Source organism: Macaca fascicularis, chromosome 7 (genome assembly GCF_037993035.2).
Source record: "Macaca fascicularis isolate 582-1 chromosome 7, T2T-MFA8v1.1".
Lineage (NCBI taxonomy): Eukaryota > Metazoa > Chordata > Mammalia > Primates > Cercopithecidae > Macaca > Macaca fascicularis.
This window is the reverse complement of record NC_088381.1, coordinates 20,493,827-20,520,166: the sequence shown is the minus strand read 5'-3', so window position 1 is coordinate 20,520,166 and position 26,340 is coordinate 20,493,827. Positions and strand designations below refer to the sequence as shown.

At 46.4% G+C, this 26,340-nt stretch overlaps 1 protein-coding gene across 14 annotated transcripts in view; it reads left to right on the top strand.

Annotated features, from left to right (window-relative positions):
- FRMD5 (FERM domain containing 5) overlaps nucleotides 1-26,340 on the top strand; it is a 338,272-nt gene that overhangs the window by 277,024 nt on the left and 34,908 nt on the right. For all 14 annotated transcript variants that reach the window (XR_012414900.1, XR_012414899.1, XR_012414901.1 and 11 more), the window contains exons 2-5: nucleotides 6,986-7,090; nucleotides 11,493-11,535; nucleotides 11,764-11,842; nucleotides 22,430-22,527. Coding sequence is in view for 11 of the 14 variants with exons in the window: in XM_015452764.3 (XP_015308250.1) it covers nucleotides 6,986-7,090; nucleotides 11,493-11,535; nucleotides 11,764-11,842; nucleotides 22,430-22,527 (325 nt within the window). In the remaining 3 variants the exon portion in view is untranslated. The remainder of the gene's footprint in view (nucleotides 1-6,985; nucleotides 7,091-11,492; nucleotides 11,536-11,763; nucleotides 11,843-22,429; nucleotides 22,528-26,340) is intronic.

The window sequence follows — 26,340 nt, the reverse complement described above, 5'->3', positions numbered from 1 at the left end:
CACTGGTTGGAAAAATACAACTAAAGTTTATTCAATCAATAGCAAGATGCAGTGATGCTTTTAAGAGTCACCTGACTTGTAAAAGTGGCTTCACCAAAGATAGGAAAGATGAACGAGTTGTCTGCTTTTCTTCAGACCTGGCTCTGTTTTTCTTTCTAGACACTTCACAGGGTACAAAGATTTCATATAGAAATGAGACACCTTGTCTCTTGAAGCATCACCATTGATATCTCAATAAGACTAGCCCTCTCGTTAGCCGGGCTCTTACAAGCTGTACAACAGCAGGTTTGAAGTTCTGCTCAGAGGGTCTTAATTGCCCTTGTTGAGTCTGCTTTGGGCCATCTGTGCTGACAGAACACTTAGTCCTCCCTCCCATGACATTTCCTTGCACACAGTGACCTCCATGTTCCAGATTGAATGTGATTTCCCCGCCCCATGTGCACGTCGTGCGTGTCACACCATGTGGCGATGAGCAAAGCCAGTTCTCTGACCCAAGTGAGGACTGCCAACAGGGCTCCCTGCAGCACTGCACCTGGCATCTGAACCTACAGATATCTGTGTGACGTCACGAAAATCACCCCAGCTCTCAATTTGCATGTAGAAGGGGGTTGTTGGGGCAAAGAAGTTGCTGTATTTAAGGATTTGGTGATAACAGTGGCTAAGAAGCACTGATCCTCTCTCCTTCTGAGCTCTGATTTCCCTCCACTTTGGGTCCTGGCCACTCCTCCAGGAGCCACATGGTTACCTGGCCCCACAGCAGCCTCCTGGCACTGTAGTTTGGATACCAAGAGCCTGCTTGGGCCCCATTCTTTCCAGCCTGATGGCTGAGTTCTGAGAGTAGGAAACAGAAGGGAGTACCTGGGTACTGGAGTACCTGGGTGAACTATGGCCCTGCCGCATTTGTGGTGACCTGCTACTCAAGACAGTATTGCTTGCAGATGGACGTCTTTGCATTTCCCCCCTGGAATGAGCTTTCTTAATCTTCTCCCAGAGTGAGCTGGCTGCTCTTCTAGCTGCAGCCTCAGCAGTTTCTGGACAGATTTTGTTGGTTTACGACTAAGCAGGAAAAGCAGGAAAAGTGAGCTCCTGGGCCAAGAGCTCAGCAGGGGTTCCCTCCCTTCAAAGAAAGTGTAAAGAAGGTGCTGAAGTTAGGGAATCTGGGGCTCTGCTGTTAGCACTTGTGCTCCACACCCTCCCTCTGCCTCAGAAACCTGGGCTGGGTGTAGCATGTGACCACAGAGGCAGGGACTGCACCCCAGAAATTGATTCACACTTTTCTGCTCAGCTCACTAATGCCATGGCCCTGAGAAGATGACCTACTGTGGCTGTTCCTCTGTAACATTAAAGTGCTTCTACACAGCATCTGCTATGGAACCTGAAGGACGTCGGCATGCCACTCATGCCCTCACACCACTGATAAAGAAAGCAAGGAAGTATTTGGCCTACAAGAAATTTAAATATAAAGTTAAGCTAGGATGCAGGCTAAGATGCCATCCCATCCCTGGTGCCTGTTTCTTCCCTGGCAGGTCTCCAAGGACAACTCGTTCAACTCTTGCCCTTCCTCCAGGGTGCCTAGTCTCAGTGTGTCTTTCTTCCACCTCTGGACTCTTGTACTTTGGGCTATGGGTGCCCACTTTCTGTAATCCCTCCATTTTACTCTGCCTTCTCTAAGGGCCCGTGAAACCAAGGCCAGCTACCCTTTAACAGATTTTGAACCAAGATCATAGCATGTGGCCAGGAGGAAGTTGGAATCACTCTTACCCTCTGCTAGACTCACTTTGTTTGCACTTGCTTGTGAGGTACTTGTGTGCCTCACAAGTAAGCAGGATTAAATAAAGTGGAGCCTAATGAGTGGGGCTTTCTGCATATTGGCTTCTCTCATCAGGATACTGCATGCCAGAGAGCCTGGGAATAACCTCATCCATGATGGGTTAAAATAAAGTTTCTCTCCTGCCCATGGATATTGATGATGAGAGAGAACATGCAATTAACCTTGAATACTTTAGGTCACTGGCCCGAGCTTGCTTACTGCTTGCTGCCTCAGTCCCTTCCCTAAAGAATAGGCAAACCATAGAGAACCAGAACCAGGAGTTCCAGGAAGGAGCAAAAATAGGAATTATCCCACCCTCAGAGCTGCACAGTGATTCCAAGAGGCTCATGAATCATTCTGTGCACCATATAGAGAGAATAAATGGGTTGTACCTATATGCACTGGTATTTTCAAAGATGTATAGGTACTGTTGTGGTTCATAAAATATAAATTTATTTTTTAAACAAGTGCTTAATAAGTTATTTTGATCCAATAATGTCTTTGGGAAGAGAATAACCTCAGAAGTTTAGCTGCAGGGTGAGGATTTGGGTGCTCTGCCTCAGCTCACTTGTCCTGAAGATAAATGTCCTCAGGCATGGAGCTCTGACTTTGTGACTAAACAGTAATCACCTGTCAGTGCAAGTGCCTGTTTCTCCAGTATAATCAGTGGCACAACATTCAATGCACGGTTTAGCCACAGTGCCAGGGCAACTGCAGGCAAAGGGAAGGGAGGACGGCCTTGCCACCTCATCAAAAGAAATGACTGGCTGTCAGAGAATATTCCAGAAACCCCTGGACTTAGGACTGGGAGACCATGGAGAGGGTATCCTAGGACACAGCTGGCATCAGGAAGTGCAAGGGGATCCACAAGCCCAGGAAGTGGTAAAATTCCTAAAATCTTGCCCCTGCCATTGGCTTATAGGGAGCCCATCCTGATGGTTCAGCTCCTGTGATTTCACCCAATGCTGCCTCAGGCCACTCCACCAGCCACAGGTGTGAGTACCTCAAAGGAAAGGCTTTGTCCAACCCTCTGTGAAAGGTGCCTTCGCAGCAGTGCTCTAAGTTGATTCTACCTTTGCATACCTGCTGGGGATTTAAATTTCATGGAATTCTGCTACGAGAAGGAAGTCTGTCTTCTACCTCTTTCCTCATTCCCCTCACCCCCACCCCAGCCTTGGAGAAATAGCAAAGGAAGATGCTTCTCTTCATTAGTCTATACCTGCAGCTCAAAACAATGTGTCTAATACTGGTAACTGGTAAATGGGAACTTGAGGGAACTATGTCTTCACAGCTGGGAGCAGGGGGATTCACCAGGTGCTGAAAAGTAACCAGAAAAAGGTCTTTTTTTATGTAGCTGTAGGGAATGGGTAATGGGATATGTCCTTATTTCCTAACTACTCCAAGAGAAAAGCCATACTTCCTTTTTCTTCCTGTGAAGTGGAAGAAATCTGAAGTTGAATCTACTAAGTTCAGGGTTCCCACCAGCTAAGAGCCTTACAAGTGCATCTGAGCTCGCAGCCCATGAGAATGAGTTGTTTTATGGAAGGCAGGATTCTTATTAAAAGTCCATATGATCTCCATCACAGAAGCATGTTTTCCCTATAGCTATCTCTATCCCATTGCTAATCTGGTTGTTGTATGTATGGAAGCAAACTTCTTCAGCCCGTAAAACTCACATCATACTGTAGTAGTGTTTGTGAAAAACATTTTTTCATTTAAAAACAAACAAACAAACAAACAAAAAAAACCAGCTGATCATAATGCAATAGCCAGCTTTGTGCAAAGTAAAATTTGTAGAGAAAAACAATGAAAATATGCTACTGTCTTTCACTGTTTCATTTCAGTTGCTCTGAGAGAGATAATAGTGTAGGACATGCTGCACGAATAGAGTTGAACATGTTTCCTCTGCTCCCAGAGAACCTGAAATACCTCTTTAAGCTCTTCTCACTCTCAGGGCATCAGTGAAGAAGTAGTTAATAGGCCCTGCACAAAGAAAGTTCTGACGGAGTCCTTTGAAAGACCTGGTTTGTGGCCCACCACCCAGAAGTCCCAGCGTGATTCATAATGAGTCTCTGTCCTGAGAGTTACTCTTTCCTGTGGGGGACCAAAGACAGGGGGAATAGGGCCTGCGAGTTCAGGCTTATGTTGTGAGAGGGAGTGTGAGGCCAGCAGAAGTGATACCAGTGGGCTGGGGGAGCTCCCCAAACGTCGGTGAGACCTCCACCCCAGCTGGTGTCCAGGCTCTTGACACCATTGAGAAGATAATAATTCTGTCAAGGAATTCAAGGAAGAGTCAGAAAATAGTAAAAGTACAGAGATTTATTGCAAAGGGCAAAGTACACATTCAAGAAAAGGGAGCGTAGGCGCACTCAAGAGAGTCACACAGTGGGGTTTGGGATTTCTGTCTTTATGAGTTTCTTTAACCAAGGGGTGGAATATTCATGAAAATTCTTGGGAAAGGGTAGAGATTTCTCATAACCGCAGTGGCACCTATTTTTACAGCAAATATGGGTGGTCTTGGAACAGTCCTGGCGCTGGTAGGTGTGTGATCTAGTATGTTAATGAGTTTATAATGAGGTCCTAGGAGAAACCTAGGTCAAATCCAGCCACATACTGGGTTCAGTAGGTATTAGCTAGCTTGGTCCATGCCCTGTTTTTTAGGGTCTTATCAGCCCATAGCCTCTAGTCATGTGAAACTGCTGTCTGGAATTTTTATTCTCTTGTGACCACCCTATATTATTCCTGTCTCAGACGAGGAGGGACGTGTGCCCACATGTTGCCTCCTTCTGTAGTTGAGCTGTCTACTCACCCATTCTTCCAGCTCCTGCAAGGACAAACTTCTTAACATAACTGCTACGAGATTAGCATCCTACCCTAGTTCTCCTTGGATAGTATGGGGTGAGCTAGCAGAAGGGGAAGAGGGGAGGTGTAAACCTTTTGTGAAGGTCTTAAAAATATGCTCATTCTTGGGGCAGGGCCAGGCCCTTTGATAATTACCCACAGCCTTGGGCCTTGGCATGGGAGAGATCTTTGGATCTTATCTTACAACCTCAATTTGTGAGGCAAACGTGATAACCACTACACTACAGAAATTCCTCATACAACCTCAAATTGTATGCAAAATTAGACATAGACCCGCCAGAGATGATCATCTGAACTAAGCTGCAGAGACCACTGCAGGGAGGCCAGTGATGGATGCTGTGCAGGCTCCAGGTGTTTTGACAGTTTCCTGCAAGTCATTCTCCTCCCACTTCATCCTTGGCACCCAGGCAGGTCTCTGAAGTAGAAGGTTATGGGTTATAAACAGCCTAGCTTTTCACCATTTTGTGAAATCTTTCAGCCAACCTTTTCCCTTCTATTCGTTCAGTAATTTATTCCACAAAGAATTATTGAGGACCTGCCTGCCATGCCTCAGGCCTTGTGCTAAGTTCTGGGGGAAGGCTTCTGACTTCATGAAAATTACAGTCTAGAAAGGAAGCAGATAGTAAATAAATAAGTAAACAAATCAACAAGATAATTACAGATTGGTATAAGTGCTATGAAGGACATAAATGGCAAAATGAGATGGAAAGTAACTGGGAAGGGCTGTACTATAAGGAAAGGCCTCTCTGAAGAGGGGACATTTGAGCTGAGTCCTCAAAAAACAGGAGTGGCTGCAAAGAGCTGCAAGAAGAACATTCCCGGCAGAGGGATTGCAAAGACAGAGAGGCAGAAAAGCCTTGGGGAGTTCAGAACGGAAAGGCCATGGCTGGAGTACAGTGAGGAGAATGATTTTGGGTGAGTGCAGAGAGAAGTCAGGAGCCAGGCTATACAGGGCCTGGGACGCCATGATCAGAGTTTTCATTTTATTCTGAGAGCAACAAGTATTAAGAGAAGTGAGTAACATAAAGATCATTGTATGTTCACTGCCACATTGTTTGTAATAGCAAATTAGAAACAAATGTCATCAATATGGAACTGGGTAAATAATTTTAGATTCATTGCAGTGACATGCAGCAGTTAAAAACGGTGAGGCATATCTATATATATTGCTATAGAAGGATTTGCAAGATACCCTAAGTGGGAGAAAAGAGCTTAAAAATATGTTACAAAATGTATTTTTAAAAGAGGAGATGTATATGTATGTAGGTTTGCCTGTGTATAAAACATCACATAAAGGATATACAAGAGGGCTGGGCATGGTGGCTCACGCCTATCATCCTAGCACTTTGGGAGGCTGAGGCAGGCAGATCACCTAAGGTCAGAAGTTAGAGACCAGCCTGACCAACATGGTGAAACCCTGTGTCTACTAAAAATACAAAAATTAGCTGGACGTGGTGGCACATGCATGTAATCCCAGCTACTTGGGAGGCTGAGACAGGAGAATCGCTTGAACCCAGGAGGCGGAGGTTGCAGTGAGCCGAAACTGCACCACTGCACTCCAGCCTCGGCGACAGAACGAGACTCCTTCTCAAAAAAAAAAAAAAAAAAAAAGGATATACAAGAAGCTGATAACAGTTGCTTCTGGGGAGAGGAACTGGGGCACAGGGTGGCCAGGGTGGAAGGGAGACTTACTGTTCATAGTATATCCTTTTGTGTGTTTAAATATCCTACAATGTGCCTGATCACTTATTCAGCAAGAAAGACATGGTGTCTGAATTGCGGACACCCTCATTGCTGTGCAGAGAATGGACTGGAGAGGGCAAGAGCAGAGACAGAGGGTCAGTTAGAAGGCTCTGGCAGTGGTCCTGTTGAGGGATGGTGGTGGCTTGACCTGTGGTGTTGGTAAATGGAGAGGAAGAGATGTGGATGGATTCACGATTTACTTTAGAGGCTCAGCCAGCTGGGCCTGGTGTAATTACTGTTGTATTCCACACTGACATTCCCTACACCCACAGTTTAAGAAAACTTTGTGCATTTGAGATGGGAACTGGGCTTACCTGACTCTACCTTGACTCCTCTGACATCTTTGTGGTGGGAAGGGTTCTTGGGCTCCTTCCAGGTGCTAAAAACCTCTGGATTCCAGACAGTGATGTATCACAATGTGGAGGACATAGTTATGGACACTCACCCCTTTCATAGACACATGCAACAGTTGCAAACAACTTTTAATGGCTACAAAAAACAAAAAGAAACAAAACAAAGTTACACTGAAGAAGCCCACTTATTTCTCAATGGAACTTTCTTTCTTTGCAGAGAGATGCCAAAGGCCAGTACCTGTTTGACCTTCTTTGCCACCACCTGAACCTACTTGAGAAAGACTATTTTGGTATCCGCTTTGTAGACCCAGATAAGCAGCGGGTAAGTCAATATTCAAAACACAAAAGGAGGACAGAGCTAGTCAGTAAGCCTGAGGTCTTGAACTGTCATTCATATTCAAAGTCAAGCTTCAGGAATCAGGGACCAACCAGACCCTGCAGTTGGATGTCGTCTCTTCAAATCATAGCATTAGACCTGGAAGGCACCTTGGGTAGAGCTCACCTGGAGAAGCTTGTCATTTTACAGTTGCTGAAATGGCAGGCTAGGAAGCTTGAGTGATTTGCACAAAGTTGGAGGCAGAGCAGCTGGGCTGGAGTTGTGGTCTCGGAGCCCAGGTCACAGGTGGGCCTCTCCTGCCCCCTTTCTAGTAAGCAGCTGAACCACATTGTACCGGTTAAGAAAGGCCTCACCAAAAGTGCCATACCAACCCAATTTAGACAGGACAGAGACAGAGCCAAACCCGCATGGGCCTTGCAGATCTTGCAGTTCTTGCTCTGCTCTACACAGCATAGGCAGCTCTGCAGACACAGGGCATTCTGACAGACAAGGGTTCTGATATTCCAGACAGACACAGGAACAAGTCCATTATCTCAGGCCCCTGCCTATTTCTCCACCTTCATCTCCCTGACCTGTCTTCTCCCTGCTGTGGTGCCACCAGACAGTAATATTTTTGCTCTCCAGATACATCCTACCTTCTTTCTTTGCAGAGCCTTCATCTAGAGAGTTCCCCTGCCTAGAATCTTCTCCTTTTCCTCACCGCTCCACACTCCACACCCTTGTTCCAGCTAACTCCTTTTCACACTTAAGATCTTAGCTTAGACTTTCGCTTCCTCTGGGAAGTCTTCCCTAACCCCACTCGGTATTAGGGATCCTCCTATGGGCCCCCATGTGCCCTCTGCTACCCTGTATAGCACTTATTACAGCATTCTGTGATTACCTGTGTTCCCTGCAAAACAATAAGTTCCATGAGGGCCTGGACTTTACCTCATTCATCACTATCTCCCATGTAACTAGCACAGGCCTACAATGTAGTTGGTGTTCAATAAACGTTTTCTGAAGAAATGAACGCGTGAGTGAGTTAATGGCTTATAGTGTTGTATTTCTTACGTCCATTTGCTTAGCCTCCCACCTGCAGTTTCAATAACTTCCCTTCATCTACCCTTTGCTCTTTGTAGAGATGTACTCTCTGGCATCCCCACTGAAGTGGAGAGGTAATGGTGGACTATTTTTTACAAATGTTGTTTCTTTGTTTGGTCTAAACTTTTATCCTTAAAAAGGAAGGCTGGCTGTGTGCAGTGGCTCATGCCTGTAATACTGGTACTTTGGGAGGCTAAGACAGGCAGATTGTTTCAGCCCATGAGATCATGACCAGCCTGGGCAACATGGCAAAACCCTGTCTCCACTAAAAATACAAAAATTAGCTGGAAATGGTGGCGTGTGCCTGTAGTCCCAGCTACTTGGGAGGCTGAGACATGAGAATCACTTGAACCCAGGAGATGGAGGTTGCAGTGAGCCAAGATCACACCACTGCACTCTAGCCTGCGAGACAGAGCAATACTCTGTCTTAAAAAAATAATAAAATAAAATAAAAGGAGGGCCAGTTACTCCAAGGTCTCTTCATCCCCTAGAGTAGTGGTATATGAAGAAAAAAAGTCAAATTGTATCCTGTTCATTGGTTTTTTAGTTAGGTCAGAATGTGCTTGAGGAGAGTAAGAGAATATGTGGATGTGGTCAAGGTTAAAATGAGAAGGAGCTAGAGAGAGATAAGAACATGTGAAAGAGGAGAAATAAACATTTATGGAGTTCCTACTGCTTGCCAGGCTCTGCACTGCACACAAACCTAGTTCTTCCAGCTGATGTATACTGCTCACTGAGTTGTGCCAGGCACTAAGCTAAGAGCTTCACGTATGTTATTCCATCTCATCCTTGACGAAATGAGATGAGTATCCCTAATGATAATATCTGTTCTCCAGATGAGTAAATAAAATCTCAGATAAGTTAAGTAACTTCCCAAAGGTAAGTGGCAAAGCCAGCCTCAAGCTCAGACCTGTTTGACTCCAGGGACAATGTGGTTTCTGAGATTCCATGCTGAATGCATAACTGATAGCCTCTGAAAGTTGTGTAATTCTGTGCCTTGTGGGAGGGGTTAAGGAGAGCAGAGAGACTTGAGAGAGTATCTGAGGGTTTGTAGGGAAATGGGGACCTGTAAAGAGTTGTCCTTAGTCCACTGATTCATGGTAGGATGGAGGAGCTGAGCTCCCCTGCTCCCTCAGGGTGTAAGGGCCTAAAATAAACCTCCTTCCCTGGGTCTCGAGACAGTCCGAACCCAGCACTCACATCCATCCCCATGTCACTGCTTGCTCTGCAGGAGCCTCCATGCATCTGGAAGCTCTCCTGGTCTCTCCTGGAGGAGCTGTCCTCACTCTCCTTCCCCAGGATTCCTGACTCAGGCCCAGGGCCTCCACCTTCTCTTGGCCTCTGCTTTGTACCCTTTCAAGTCCCTAGAGTCTGAAGATTGTGCCACATTGGCCCATTCACTCAAATAGAGGAGGAAACCCTCCTCTCTGAATCTTCTTTTCCTCTTCTTTTAATCCCTCCTCCCTAAGCCCGTGTTGTCTGTTTGCTAGTGAATCTGGGACTGATTTGGTCAGGCATTTACAAAAAGCCACTCTAGCCATCACCATATTCTTGGGTTCCTCTCAAGATTTCTCTGCCAGACGCCAAATCGTATGGATCGACTGTGACAGCTCTCCAGTCCCTTCTCACCCCTTGCTACTCTCTTCCAGCCTCAGTCCTTTCTTGAGCTCTCACTACAATAAAACTAAAATCTTCTTTCCAGCTATTGCCAAGGGGAATAGCCTTTTGTCATTCAGCTTTCTCTGCCCTCTGCTGATAATGCATCTCACAGTCATTAATTTCTACCTTCCTTTGTTTATTTCTTTTAATCTATCAGTCTAATGTCTAGAGGTGTTGGTGTTCTGTGTACTGAGTCCCTGGCACTGACTACGTTCTCCTAACTGTCCACAACCCCGGTGTGCTCTGAACAGATAGGCCTCCTCCCTCTTCACAGGCATACCCTGGAACCCCAGTTGTTTCTGAGCAATTTCATCTCTTGCCTTTGCCTCCCTGTGAAGCTGAGCCGTGGTGGGCCGTGTAATGTGAGAAGGACCTCTTAACCACATTGAGTGGCTATAATGAGTTGCCAGCCTCATGGGAACTCAGATCAGCAGAAGCAGGAGAGCAGAATGTCAGCCCAGATTATCCGTGTGGAGCTGACGGAAGAACTGGCTCTTAGTGGGTCCATTAACTGCATGACCCATGACCCAGCCCAGAAGGTGATCACTGGGAATTAAGGGAGGCCAGGATGCTGACTGCAGGGCCCTGGCTGCTCTCCTGCCAGAGGGAGGACTCTGCCAAGACATTACACTAAATGGAAGTAGCCAGAAAAGAAGGAAGTATGGGCCCAGTCCCTTTGCCATTCAGCAGCTACCTATTGAACACTGTGCTAGGCACTGGTGATACAGTTGTAAACAAGATGAACAGTTCTGGGCCTTCATGGAGCTTATATCTGGCAATGTTAAGTTACCTCTGGATAATCAAACCCCAATTAATAGCAGTCCTACCTAATCCTGTTAGCAAAAAGCAACAAACATCAATAATAAATTTTATAAAGGACCCATGTAGAATTAACAAACACATATAGAATGGTTTCATTGCTTCCCCCAAACATTTAAGTACCATGGGAAAATGTATTTTGCCTCTATGTCCTGCCTCCTTGAAAATCCAAGGGGAAAAGGGTACTATCCTACACGTTGGTTGTGGTTAGTTATCATTTGAGATTTAGATTTTAAAACATTGCTGGATGCCAAGGAATCTTGAGTATGTGTTTTCTAACACTAAGGGTTGGCAATTTATGTTACTCAAAGAAAGATGGAATATATACCAGCCATCCCTGACTTAGGAAATTTCCACTTATCGCTGCTTTCTAGAGTTGCTACCAATATCTTCTATCCCCGCTCTGCTGCCAAAAAAAGAGAAAAAAAGCTGGTGCATAACACACACACACACCACCCATTAAAGTCAGTATTTCCCAACTCAACCCAGGTGGGGCTCTGTCCCCGCCACACATACATGCAGTTGCTTGTGCCTAATCGCATGCCAAAAACATGGCTGAGAACTTTGGCACCCTGCTTTAGAAGACAGCATTTCCACGGAAGCCCAGAAATGGCATCTGAAGCTGGAACTATTCCCCCCTTCACAGCTGGCTTCATGGGAGCTCATTTCAGAAAATCATATCACTCTTTACTCTCCAAACTTCTCTCCAAGCTTTTGGGCTGCTTTCACCCTAGGCTACAATCTGTCTAGTTTTTTAAGTTGGAGAAAACAAGTTATATTTTACAGCCCTTCTCATTAGGGTTTTCATGTTCTGTGTTCTCTGTTTCAGCATTGGCTGGAATTTACGAAGTCTGTGGTGAAGCAATTGAGATGTAAGTATTCTCCATGAAAAGACTCAAGCCACACCCCTGGGGAGGGTGGCATGAAACCTCCCACTTGCCGCAAGTTTTGGTCTACGTATATAATTTCCCACTGTTCTCAGTATAAGGTGGCCATAAATATATGAGGGTTCTCTTCTGATGCTTCATGCTAGTGGGCAGTACAGCCCTGTCTCTTCTGGGTGAGGGTCTTCCCTGATGGGCACCTCTTTTTCTCTGCAGCCCAGCCTCCATTCACCATGTGCTTCCGTGTGAAGTTTTATCCTGCAGACCCTGCTGCTCTGAAAGAAGAAATAACCAGGTGAGGTGAACATGCTTCCCGCAGCCATTAGGACCTGTTGGAGAGCATAGGAAAGGGGGATGGTGACCTCTTAGAGCCTCTCGTTTGGAAGCGCCTAACTCTTAGAGGCAAGGAACTCTTCCTAAATATAATGACTTCTGTATTTCATTTCCACATGCTTTCTTTGTGTACCCCTCAGTGCAGTTGGAACAGAGCAGACTTCTTTCCTTCAAGAAGTGTGAAGACTACATCTGGAACTGGTCACTCTCAAAGGGATCTGCAGTAACTAATCAGAAGCATCTTTTCTTTTACCTATCATGAGGCCACTGTGGACATTTTTGGAGAGAGCTATGTTGCTGCTTATTTTGGGGGTTGAAAACAGTTTCAGGTGGTCTAATGGATATACTTGGAAAATGCTAAGGCATCACACCGAAAGATAAGCTAGGAGATACTGAAGATTTTAAATCAAAATGGGTAAACTCTGGTGTGCCATTGGATCAGGTTCATGATCAGCTCTTTACTGTGGGAATCATGTTCTGTGGCAGGCAGACAGCTGCGTGGAATGCATCCTATCTATCCAGCACCACTTGAGGATGAGAAAGAATCTCTCTGCCTATAGCCATCCTAAACGAGAGTCAGTGAGTGAGAGCTTCTAAGCTTCCCCAGGATTTTGTGTATCTGAGCCAAATTTACTCTGAAAGCCTCACCTCAGAGATTCAAGAACTCTACAACAGGGATCCCTAATTTTTATATTAGAAAGACCTAATTTCGACATAAGCAAAACCTTGATGTTACTTTGTAGAAGGCAGGACCATAGGTGAGGGTGTGATGCCAGGGAATCCTAGAGCTGAGGAAGAGACAGCACTGTCAGCCCTAACCCCTTCCCTAAGACCTTGGAGACAGCAAACGTGGGAATGAGGATATTGCCAGCCATATAGACCATTTATCCTATAAGGCTTTGAGATCCACTCCTAGATCCTGAACTGCTTGGGAAAATTCCAAAGACAGAAAAGGAGGAGGAAGAAGGAGGAAAGAATATGGAATTCTTTTCTTTTTTTTTTTTTTTTGAGACAGAGTTTCGCTCTTGTTGCCCAGGCTGGGTGCAGTGGTGTGATCTCGGCTCACTGCAACATCTGCCTTCTGGTTTCAAGCGATTCTCCTGCCTCAGCCTCCTGAGTAACTGGGATTACAGGTGCCTGCCACCTGTTATTTTTTTTGTATTTTTAATAGAGATGGGGTTTCACCATGTTGGCCAGGCTGGTCTCGAACTCCTGACCTCGTGACCTGCCCGCCTCGGCCTCCCAAAGTGCTGGGATTACAGGCGTGAGCCACCGTGCCAGGCCAGAATTATTTTCATTTCCCGATCTAAAGCGCAGGCCAGGTGAAAGGAGCAAAAATTTCTCTAAGAGGGGAAATCAGGAAATGGGGAGAGGAGCAGGCAAAAGCAGGAATTAGTAGTGCAAAGGCAACAAGGAAGTGGGACGGGGAGAAAAGTGGCTTCTTCATGGGCCCTTCACATGGGAGTTGAGGGAAATCTTCTGATGGAGTCAGAAGGATCAGGAAGGCTTGTTCCTGCAGATGCATAGGGCAGTGTGCACCCACCTATTCTGAAGCGCTGAAGACAGTGAGTATAGCTAGAACCAAATCTCATGTCTCTTACGAGGCATAGAAGCTCCAGGCTCTGCTCATCTACATGAAAGTAGAGGTGGCTCTTGCTTTGCTTCAGAAAACCAAATCTATCCAAATCATAGACACCCTACCTAAGGCTTTAGGTAGGTAAGGGTAGAACCACTATGTTTAAAATTTCAGGCCAGGCGTGGTGGCTCACGCCTGTAATCCCAGAACTTTGGGAGGCCGAGGTGGGTGGATCACCTGAGGTCAGGAGTTCGAGACCAGTCTCGCCAACTTGGTGAAGCCCATCTCTACTAAAAATACAAAAATTAGCTGGGCGTGGTGGCAGGCGCCTGTAATCCCAGCTACTTGAGAGGCTGAGGCAGGAGAATCACTTGAACCCATGAGGCGGAGGTTGCAGTGAGCCAAGATCATGGCACTGCACTCCAGCCTGGGCAACAAGGGTGAAACTCCGTCTCAAAAAAAAAAAAAAATACAATTTTCTAAATCCAGTGTCACTATCTTATATGAATGGACAGACCTTCCTACCTAAGAAGCAGCATAGACTTGGGAGCTCAGATCTTACTTATGTCACTTGTTCGCTGTATAGCCTTGGAAATAAGATGCTTAACCTCTCTGACCTTAGATTACTCATTTATAAAATGGGGATAATAATATCTACCTCATAGAATTGTTGGGAGGATTAACCACTATCCCGGCCTCTTATACTTCTTAATACACCCACAGTGAGCCTTACACTGAGCAAAGGCTCAATATTTCATTGCCAGATTCATTACACAGTCCATAGGCCCAGGGGCTCTGCATCATGCACAAGTACAGTTAGTACTGGCTTTTCTCCCTTGTTTATGTGAAAGGCACTTCTTTTCTAACAATCTCCACTCCTCCTCTGTCCCCTTTCCCCACGAGCTAGAATCCTAAAACTTAAGCAGCTAATTTCTGAGTCCTGAAAGAGAAAGCTATCCCAGGTAATCATCCAAGTCCTGGTAAGCAGAGCATTAGGACCATGGCCAGGCCTCTCACCAAGTCAGCAGACTTCAAGGACACTGGCAAGATAATGAGCTCCTCTCCATCTGCATGCATGTGTGTTATCCATCTTGGGCAATTTTCCCCTCTCTCTCAACCTCAGCAGCGTTCTTTACCTAGTATGCAATTTTCCAGCATTGTCAGGAGTGTGAACCACAGGTGCCTGGGCCTGATTTGCAGTCTTTGTGCCTCTCCCTCCCTGGGGCATTCTGTGAGGCTGTGGAATTAGCTGCATTTTTCTCCTCATTCACATCCTAACTAATCTTAAGAGAGTAGATACTGGCCCCAGCCTCACTCAACACCCGTAATTCATCCCTGGCTTACAGCCCTCCATCCCACCTTACTGCCAAACTAATTTAGCTGTCAGTGTGTTTTTTCCAGGCAATATAGGTCCTAAATTTCACTGCCGTCTCAGCCATTCCCATAAAGCCAGGCTGAGAGAAGGGGATGAAGTAGGAAGTACAGAATTTGCTTCAATTTATCTCTTGGCTTCTTCCCAGATGATAAATTTAGTTGCCAAATCCTGATTAATTTCTTTTGTCATTTTTAAAGTAATAGACAGATTTTCTTGTCTAGGCTAGAGACAAGGCAAAGAAAATGGGAAATCAGGTAACAGATTTGGCTTTTAACAGGGATTGCAGGTGTATGAACTCTTTGGAAAGATCAAGTAAGAGAACAAACTGACTACAAATGGGACCCCACTGTCCAAGGAAGCAAAATGTCTGACACGCAACAGGTGCTCCAAAAAATGTTAATAGAATGAATAAATACATACATGAATGAATGGAGTCATCAGGTCACTTATTCCTTCAATGAACATCATTTGAGCCTAGCTTAGGCTAAGATGGATTGGCAAACTTTTTCTGTAAAGGGCCAAATAGTAAGTATTTTTGGCTTGTCGGGCCATATGGTCTCTGTCGCAACTACTCAATTCTGTCATTGTAGTGTGAAAGCAGCCATAGACGATACATAAATGAATGAGCAAGGCTGTGTTCCAGTAAAATTTTATTTCATTGGAAACTATGACAGCAGGCTGTAGTTTGCCAACCCCTGGGCTAAGAAATCAGAAAGAGCTGGCTTCAAATCCTAGGTTGTTCTTTAACTAGCTCTGTGACAAGGCAAGCAGCAGTATCTCTAAGCACTCAGTCTCCTCATCCATTAAACAGGGATTAAAATGGTAGTCACCAGCCAGGCGTAGTGGCTCACACCTGTAATCCCAGCACTTTGGGAGGCCGAGGTGGGCAGATCACCTGAGATCAGGAGTTCAAGACCAGCCTGGCCAAAATGGTGAAACCCTGTCTCTACTAAAACCAAAAAAAAATTGGCCGGGCGTGGTGGCACGTGCCTGTAATCCCTGCTACTTAGGAGGCTGAAGCAGGAGAATCACTTGAACCCAGGAGGTGGAGGTTGCGGTGAGCCAAGATCGCACCACTGTATTCCAGCTTGGCAACAAAGCAAGATTCCGTCTCAAAAAAAAAAAAAAAAAGGTAGTCACCTCATAGAGTTGCTGGGAGGACTGAATGAAAGAGGGCATGTGAAACAGGGCACACAGCATGCACTCAGTAAATGTGAGTCTTTATTGTTATTTTGTTGTGTTATTATTTTGTCATCTCCCCCATTGAAATGTAAGCTCCATTAACAGGACTCTGGGTTGTTCCCTACTGCATTCCCAGCACCTGTGACAGTGCCTGGCACATATAGTAAGTGTCAGATGGATGGATGATGGACAGATGGATGGATGGATGGACGGATGGATAAGCTAGGCACAGGATGTTTAGGCTGTCTTGAAGAATATTAAAAGTAAATACAACATAGTCTCTGACTTCAAGGAGCTTATAGTCTAATATGGGGGAGGAAGACATACTAAAACCTGACTATAATTATAGTCAGGAAAAAGGAAACAGTAAATAGAGGAAGCTATTTGAAGGAAAGAATCCCTTTGAAAAAGAATCTATTTGAAGGGAAGGTGAGGCCAAAGATCTTCTGGAAAAAACTCTCCAGGAGCCTCCAGTGCTTTCCACAGTTCACAGCCTTAAACTCTGGAAATACCTGTGGGCTCATCCCCACCCTGGGAGATCAGACAGCCTTACGCCAAAGCCAACACCCTGGAGAGATGTTCGCGTTACACAGAAGCTCAGGTTTTCCCTGGCATCTTGCAGGCTTTTGCTCCTTCTGTCCTGATTCACACTCCAATCAATTTAGGACAACACTAGCATTCAAACAAAAATGGAGGTGAGGTAAAGCCTCTCTGAGGCCAGAAAGAGATCAGCAGAGTTTAACAACCAAAAACCCAGTTTCCTCAGAAGCAAGCTTGTTCTCCTAAATCTGGTCTAGAACTGATTTCTCCCTTGGTCCCAGTAAGAATTTCTCTCTGATGACAAAGGGTTCTCCTGACTTGGATGAGGACTAATCTGATAACTGAGTGAATTACCATGGGGCTAGAAAAGGCACTGGGCTGAGGCAGAAGGCCTGGATTCTGATTGCTGTGTTACCTCAAATAAGTCACTCTCCATCTCTAGACTTCTATTTCCTTGGCTATGAAATGTTCTGAGGTTCAGAGATTCAGGAGGGCTGCACTGGGCAGCTCCAGCAGGCTGATCCCTTGCCTGGCAACACACAGTGGCCCTGGAGATAGTGCCTCAGGCAACAAGATAGTCTTCCTTAGGCCCCTTGTGTGGCCGGGGAGAACATACCAGGGTCTCTTGTGAATGGGTCTAAAGATGCTATGAGTCATGTGGAATATATTTCCACCAACAACACTGAGTCACTGGTTATCTCCTTAAATGAACCAAACACAAAGCTTGATGGAAGCCACTGTGGCAGAAAGGGGAGGGGGAGCCCCGGTGCAGCTCGCTCGCTCTCTTGAAGCTGTCAGTTGATTCTTTCATGAGCTCATCTCCTCTTGTCCTCAACTATGGTTTGTTTCTTAAGGATGCTGGTGTACCCTTTTCCCTCTTCCCATCTAGTTCTATGACATTGTCTGAGAATGCCCCGTGGCCTTGCCTTTAACCTCCCTGCAGCTGTTTTTATCACCAGAAATCAAAAGGAACCCGGCCCAGCAGTGGAAAGCCTTGTGTCCATTCCAGTTCACCTGAGGCCATTACCTGCCATCGATAATGATGCCTTGGAAAGACAGTGGTTCTCACTGTGAGCAGGATCATGTTCCTTTGGGTGGGAGGAGAAGGGGAGCAAATCAGAAACTTTAAACAGGACTTTTCTTTTTTCTTTCTTTTTTTTTTTTATTTGAGATGGAGTTTTGCTCTTGTCGCCCAGGCTGGAGTGCAGTGGTGCGATTTTGGCTCACTGCCACCTCTGCCTCCCGGGTTCAAGTGATTCTATAGCCTCAGCCTCTCCCAAGTAATTGGGATTACAGGCCTACACCACCATGCCTGGCTAATTTTTTTTTTTTTTTTTTTTTTTTAAGTAGAGATAGGGTTTCACCATGTTGGCCACGGTGGTCTCGAATTCCTGACCTCAGGTGATCCACCCACCTCGACCTCCCAAAGTGCTGGGATTACAGGTGTGAGCCACCGCGCCCGGCCCAAAGGGGCCTTTTCAAACCACAGGAGCACCCCAGAATATGGATTCTGACGGGCTCCCCCTGGAAGATGTTCCCCTCTCTGCCACGTTGAGAATCACTGCCCAGAGCCATATTATCCATATTATCCCTTTGCAATATCTCCTTTAGTCCAATATGTACAGTCCCTGAATTTTGGACACAGACAAGCAGAAACATGGAAGACATGATGCATGAATCCAGGTCCAGGGAGTGATCAGTAAGGGGCAAAAGGTTTGCATCCACATCCTGCTGAAGCCTGTGGAAGGTGGGAGTTGGAACAGTGAGAGGCAGAGAAGTGCTCACTCACTGTCTCCCACACACCGTGTGGCATTTCACTGTGGGAAGCAGAGTGAAGATGAGCTTGATTTGGTAGATCCATCTTAATTATTCACTCTACATGTCTTTTTTCCTTTAGTTTTTCTTGGCAAACATTTGGGCAGAGTAGGGTTGATGGGAGTGAGAGGATGGGTTCTTATTAACTTCCAGACTAAGACTCACCTTCCCTTTGGTCTGAGGAAGGCAGTCCATCCTGCTGTGGTTAGAAGGTTGCTTTTGAATTTTCTTAGGACAGCTTCTTAAATTTTAATCTATACACAAATCACCTGGGGATCTTGTTAAAAGGTGTAGGTGTAAGTGTAGGATGGGCCTATATTCTTCATCTCCAATAAGCTCTCAAGTGATGCTGATACCCCTGATATCTGGGCTACACTTTGAGTAGTAAGCCCTGAAGAGAGAAGAAGGCTTGGTTGCTCCCTCATTTCTGTTAACTGCGTGAATCTCCAAGCCTGAGCCTCTCAGAGTTACCTGCTAGGACCCCTTCCTACCACCTCCTGGAAGTTGCACCATCAACAGCCCTCTTCCTCTTGAGCATTTTTACATGGTCAAGTGGACACGGAATCCTCTATTTTATTCTTCAGCCTGAAAACGGAAACAATGGAAACCTCCAATTATCCAGGGAGGGGTCAATTTCTTTTTGGTTCAGACTGTTAGAATTTAAAGGAATTTTACTACATTTTCATTACTCCCCTAGGGATGTTGCATCATAAAAGTTAACTTAAAATAGCAAGCATTTAAGTGTCTCAGAGTATTGTCTGTGGGTCAGGAATTCAAGAGCAGCTTAGCTGGGTGGTTCTGGCTCAGGGTCAGTCACGAGGTTGCAGTCAGGAGGTTGGCTGGGGCTACAGTGATCCACAGGCTTGACTGGAGCTGGGGACTTCATTTCCACGATGGGGCACTCAAATGGCTGTTGGCCGAAAGCCTCAGTTCCTTGCTGGCTGTTGGCAAAGGCCCCAGTTCCTCACCACATGGACCTTTCTATAGGAATGCTGAAGCAACCTCAAGAAGAACGAGTGATCCAAGGGCAAGAGAACAAGGAGGAAGCTGCAATGACTTTATGACCTTAGAAGTCAGACACTCACTCATGCTTTATTCTGTTGATAGAAGTGAGTCACCAAGTCTAAGCCACACTCAAAGAGAAGGAATTAAGCTCTACCTCATGAAATTAGGATTATCAAAGAATCTGTGGAAATATTTTTAAATCACCAGAAATGCTCCCTGGCCAAGGAACCACCATGGTAGGTGACCCACTCAAGGGATTGATGCTCCTAATAATCTTACAGGTCTTCTAAGAAGAGCAATGAAGACCACATTCCTTGTGAAGACATTTCAAAATGGAAAGGCATCAATTCCATTCCACTGTGACAGGGTCCATCCAACTAGTGAAACTGCAAAGCATTTATAGTGCAAGTGAGAGATGACAATGTGCTAACAGCCCTCACTCTCAGCGCCGCCTCGGCCTCGGCCTCCACTCTGGCGGCACTTGACAAGCCCTTCAGCCTGCCACGGCACTGTGGGAGCCCCTCTCTGGGCTGGCTGAGGCCGGAGCTGCCTCCCTCTGCTTGCGGGGAGGTGTGGAGGCAGAGGCGCGGGCAGGAACCGGGGCTCCACGCGGTGCTCCTGGGCCATTGCGAGTTCCGGCGGGCACGGGCTCCAGCGCAGCGGGCCCCCACACAAGGAGTGGCCGGCCGACACTGCCGGCCTAGGGCAGTGAGGGGCTTAGCACCCGGGCCAGCAGCTGCAGAGGTTGGGCCGGGTCCCCCAGCAGTGCTGGCCCACTGGCGCTGCACTCAAATTCTTAGCTGCCTCCCCTCGGGGCAGGGCTGGGGACCTGCAGCCGGCCATGTCCCAGCTCCCCCACTGCGGTGGGCTCCTGAGCGGACCAAGCCTCCCCGACAAGCACCACCCCCTGCTCCGTGGTGCCCGGTCCCATCAACAGCCCAAGAGGTGAGGAGTGCAAGTGCAGCTTGGGACTGGCGGGCAGCTCCACCTGCAGCCCGGGTGCAGGATCCACTAGGTGAAGCCAGCTGGGCTCCTGAGCACATGGGGACTTGGAGAACTTTTATATCTAGCCAGAGGATTGTATGTGCACCAATCAGCACTCTGTATCTAGCTAATCTGGTGGGGACTTGGAGAACTTCTATGTCTAGCTAGAGGATCGTAAATACACCAATTAGCACTCTGTCTAGCTTAGGGTTTGTAAATACACCAATCAACACTCTGTGTCTAGCTAACCTAGTGGGGACTTGGAGAACTTTTCCCTCTAGCACTCTGTGTCTAGCTCAAGGATTGTAAACGCACCAATCAGCACACTGTCAAAACGGACCAATCAGCTCTCTGTAAAATAGATCAATCAGCTCCTGTAAAATGGACCAATCAGCAGGATGTGGGTGGGGTCAGATAAGGGAATAAAAGCAGGCTGCCTGAGCCCGCAGCGGCAACTGGCTCGGTCCCCTTCCACACCGGGGAAGCTTTGTTCTTTCGCTCTTTGCACTAAATCGTGCTGCTGCTCACTCTTTGGGTCCACGCTGCCTTTATGAGTTGTAACACTCACCACGAAGGTCTGCAGCTTCACTCCTGAAGCCACCGAGACCACCAACCCATCAGAAGGAAGAAGCTCCAGACACATCTGAAGGTCTGAAGGAACAAACTGGGGACAGACCATCTTTAAGAACTGTAACGCTCACCGTGAGAGTCCGCGGCTTCATTCTTGAAGTCAGCGAGACCAAGAACCCACCAATTCCGGACACACAAGGAGGGCAGAATATCATAGTGATGAAGAGCCAAGTTCAGGGGTCTCACAGTGCTGAAGTTGAATCCTGGCTCTTCCACTTAGTTGTATATCCATGAGAAAATCACTAAAGCCTCAGCTTCTCTATCTGGAATAATGGGGATAATATACCTATCTCAAAGTGTTATGTGAGCATTAAATAAGATATTGCATGTAAAGTGTGTAACACCCAGACTGGCAGATCGTAAGCCCTCAATACATGTCAGCTACTGTTTGCTCTTGTTTTTGATATCCTGCTTCCACCTGAGGCAACAGCTTTCTGTATTTAAAGAGGTGCTGGTCCCAGGTTTCTGCTTCATTTGTATGCTTCCTTCACCAGTGCCCCTTGTTGCATCTTTTTTGAGACCGGGTCTCTCCAATTGCTCAAGCTAGAGTGCAGTGGCACAATCTTGGCTCAGTCTTTTTTTTTTTTTTTTTTTACTGTTTTGTTTTGTTTTGTTTTTTGAGACAATCTCACTCTGTCCTCCAGGCTGGAGTGCAGTGGTGCGATCTCGGCTCACTGCAAGCTCCACCTTCTGGGTTCAGGCCATTCTCCTGCCTCAGCCTCCCGAGTAGCTGGGACTATAGGCACCTGCCACCACGCCCGGCTAATTTTTTATATATTTTAGTAGAGACTGGGTTTCACTGGTTAGCCAGGACGGCCTTGATTTCCTGACCTCGTGATCTGCCCGCCTCGGCCTCCCAAGGTGCTGGGATTACAGGCGTGACCCACAGCGCCTGGCCGACTTAGTCTTTTTACACTTTATTCCATTTCAAAGGTCTGGTTGACCTTGGTAACTGCAGGCTGTTTCCACATATGGACAGATTCTCTTGGCAAGTTGGGACTGAACTCTTCCTGGGCTAGTTCCTTCACCAGCCTTTCTACTTAAGAAGGAACATCAGCCAGCATCCAAGGCAGAGAAGGGCCCAGTTCGCCAGTCTCTGATGGCATAGTTTTCTTTTTTGGCACCGGACCAACTGGGGCTGGCTCCTTCCAAAGCCCAGCACTGGGGGGTGATGGTTTTACCAGGAAACAGCCATTTCTGTTTTGAGCTACAGGAGGAAACTGACATATTTTGAACTGAACCTCAAGTCAGTTTAGGGCAAAGTACTTGAAAGAGTTTCCAGGGAAATGGAGAATGTATTTGTTCTACAATATGTTTTAAGATTTTTTTTTAATGTAGTAAAAGTATTCTGACAAAGATTTTGATAGGCTTACATCACGTATTTTTATCTTTAAAGCAATCAAAGAAATCTTTTTATAGTTTATTCTCTGTTTTCTCTCCAGGTATTTAGTCTTCCTCCAGATCAAAAGGGATCTCTACCACGGCCGTCTCCTCTGTAAAACATCAGATGCTGCCTTGTTAGCAGCTTACATCCTTCAAGGTAATGACTTTTGACAGGATAATTTTGCTTTTCATGCCAAGTACTGATTACATTATTTTCAGTTACCACTGATGACTCCTTCTTGAATCTAAACAGTATCTAGGCCAGGTGCTATGGCTCACGCTTGTAATCGTAGCACTTTGGGAGGCTGAGGTGGGCAGATCACCTGAGGTTAGGAGTTCGAGACCAGCCTGGCCAACATGGTGAAACCCCGTCTCTACTAAAAATACAAAAGTTAGCCAGTGTGGTGGCACACACCTGTAGTCCCAGCTACTTGGGAGGCCGAGGTGCAAGAATTGCTTGAACCCAGGAGGTGGCGGTTGCAGTGAGCCGAGATCACACCACTGCACTCCAGCCTGCGCAACAGACCAAGACTCCATCTCCAAATAAATAAATACATAAACAAACAAACATCTAACTTGAAACAGAGTTCAAGTTAGAGGGGTTTTTTGTTGTTGTTTTTTGTTTTGTTTTGTTTTGTTTTTTGAGACAGAGTCTCGCTGTGTCGCCTAGTCTGGAGTGCAGAGGTGCAATCTCGGCTCACTGCAACCTCCACCCCCCAGGTTCAAGCTGTTCTCCTGTCTCAGCCTCCTGAGTAGCTGGGACTACAGGTGCATGCCACCATGCCTGGCTAATTGTTTTTTTGTTTTTAGTAGAAACGGAGTAGCACCATGTTGGCCAGGCTGGTCTCGAACCCCTGACCTCAGGTGATCCAGCTGCCTAAGCCTCCTGAAGTGCTGGTATTACAGGTGTGAGCTGCCACACCCAGTCAAGTTAGAGGATTTTGCTTGGATTTCCTAGAGCCAGAAAACACTGAACGCTCAACCCTAAAGTGTGCCTAAGATCTTACTACCAGTCCCTTAAAGTCATTCTGACTCTGTTTTAGGGATTTGCCTTGGGCCCCTGGTTGAGAAAGTCCCTGAGACTCTGGAGCGTAATTAGGCTTGATTTTTTGTCCCATCCTCTCAGGCAAATCTCCAAGATAAGAAGCATCTTAGAATTCTAGTATCTATTTCAGAAACCTTTTAGTTCAGTGTGCTCAAAGTTGAAAGTGTTTCCAAGTAACAAGCACATTTCCTAACAGGCTAATAAGTAAGAGTTGAGGCTTACCCAGCTGATGCCCAGATTGGCTTTTTTTGCAAAACAGTAGGAGACATACACACTCTTCACACACATCCCCTTCTGAGATGCAGACACTTAAGTGCCACTTCCTAGATTTCTCTTAGACCCTAGGCCTGAAACTGCCATTACTACTGGATCATTTTGGACCATAGCACTAAAATGATGAAGTTTCCCCCAAAGAATCTGAACTCTTAATTGGAAATCCCAGAAGCAACTTTGTGAAGAGAACTTGGAAAGTGCTTGCCAATAAGCAACTAAAGTCCTTCTGGCACTAGAAATATCATGGCTGGTTGCCTGTGTTAAGAATGTAAAATTTATCCCAGCACTTTGGGAGGCCAAGACGGGAGGATCATGAGGTCAGGAGATCGAGACCATCCTGGCGAACACGGTGAAACTCCGTCTCTACTAAAAAATACAAAAAATTAGCTGGGCGTGGTGGCAGCGCCTGTAGTCCCAGCTACTCGGGAGGCTGAGGCAGGAGAATGGCGGGAACCCGGGAGGCGGAGCTTGCAGTGAGCTGAGGTCACGCCACTGCACTCCAGCCTGGGTGACAGAGCGAGACTCTGTCTCAAAAAAAAAAAAAGAAAAAAAAAAGAATGTAAAATTTAGCCCATTGCCACTTTGACTTCTGAGACTCCTGTTTTTAAAATCATCTACATGGGGAATCCAGCAGGTACTTAATAATCTTAAGATACCCAAAGATGCCCCTTTGAGAGAGAGAGAGATATATATATATATATATTTTTTTTTTTTTTTGACAGGATCTGGCTCTGTCCCCTAGGCCAGAGTGCAGTGGCGTAATCTTGGCTTACCTCCACCTCCTGGGCTCAAGTGATCCTCCCACCTCAACCTCCCAAGTAGCTGGAACCACAAGTGTGCACCATCACACTCAACTAAATTTTTTATTTTTTTGTAGAGATAGGGTTTCGCCACATTGCCCAGGCTGATCTCAAACTCCTGAATGCCCCTTTTGTTTTTAAAGAGAAAGCCTAGCCTGACCTAAGTCGAGTCTTAAACTCTAGTCTTTTCTATAGTTTTACCCAATCATTCGTTTTTCTTCAAAAAAGTACTTGATGTCCAACATTGATGTTTTCCACTTGGAACTTTCTAAATAAAATCAATATAAATGACTCTGGGCCAGGCACAGTGCCTCACAACTGTTACTCCAGCACTTTGGAAGGCTGAGGTGGGAAGATCACTTGAGCCCAGGAGTTTGAGACCAGCCTGGGCAACAGAGTGAAACCCCATCTCTACAAAAAATTTAAAAATTAGGCCTGGCGCAGTGGCTCACACCTGTAACCCCAGAACTTTGGGAGGCTGAGGCAGGCAGATCACGAGGTCAAGAGATCGAAACCATCCTGGCCATCATGGTGAAACCCCGTCTCTACTAAAAATACAAAAGTTAGCTGGGTGTGGTGGCGCGCACCTGTAGTCCCAGCTACTCGGGAGGCTGAGGCAGGAGAATCGCTTCAACCTGAGATCACGCCACTGCACTCCAGCCTGGTGACAGAACGAGACTCTGTCTCCAAAAAAAAAAAAATTAGCCATGCCTGGGGTGGGCACCTGTAGTCTCAGCTATAGGCTGAGGTGGGCGGATCACTTGAGCCCAGGAGGTTGAGGCTGCAGTGAGCTATGATCATGCCACTGCACTCCAGTCTGGGTGCCATGAGACTCTGTCTCAAAAGAAAAAAGACTCCAAGGCTCAAGGTCACCCCAGACTTCAGATTTGGGTCTCTTGCTAACAGTAGAAGTTCCCAAGTAATTTGGAAGACACAGTGAGTAGGTTTGTAGTGAGAAAGTACAAGCCACAAGTATAATATTCAGCCATGGGAGGAGGGTACGTTTTCCTCTTAATATTTACTTCTCTCTCAAGACTTCACATCTGAAGTGGTTGTGGCTCTCACCTGGGAAGGAAAAAGGGCACCCACAGAGTAGCTGGCCCCTCCTCTTTCTTTTGTCATAGCCACCATCCTCCCTGTGGAGAGCTTCACGTGGAAAAAGCTGGATTCTGACCTGGGTGTGGAAAGTACCGTGGGTCTTCTGCCCTCCTAAAGTTTACTGCTCTGAGATCTCATCAGGTTTAGATAAACTCTCTCTGTGAACAGCTGGAGGAGAAAGGCTCACACCTGGCAGGGACTTGAGAAATGAGCCTTAGAACTTGCTGCTTCTGAACTCAACGACACTTTCTGGTTACAGCCAGGCTTCCCACTCTGCAGGCCGCTCGAAGGAACCTGGCACCTGGTCAGCCCTTAATGAATATTTATTCAAATTTATTCATTTGATTTGATTTGAACTGAGGGTTGAGTTCTGAATTTGGATCGCAACTCATTCATCAATTTACTGTGTCCCTGCTAACATCCTCAAACTAGGATGTAGACCTCTGATCTGGCTGAGGCCCAAGAGGATCTCCCTTTCTGATCAAGCTCACCATTTCCTGGGCTGCCACAAAGAACGTTGTTCCTAGACCCTCTTCTCATGGCGGAATGGATGAGGACCATAGTGCAGGCCTCTGCTCTTTCATTGTAAATTTACTTGTGACCTCAGAACACAAGGCCAGCTCTCTGTCTCTCTGCATAGACTTGAATGCCAACCCAATGTGTGCACCTGGGAAAACAAAGGTGGACATGCTCCTGAAGGGCCTGCCCTCTGCCCAGCTGACAGCCATGCTCAGAATCCACTGTTTCCTGTAAA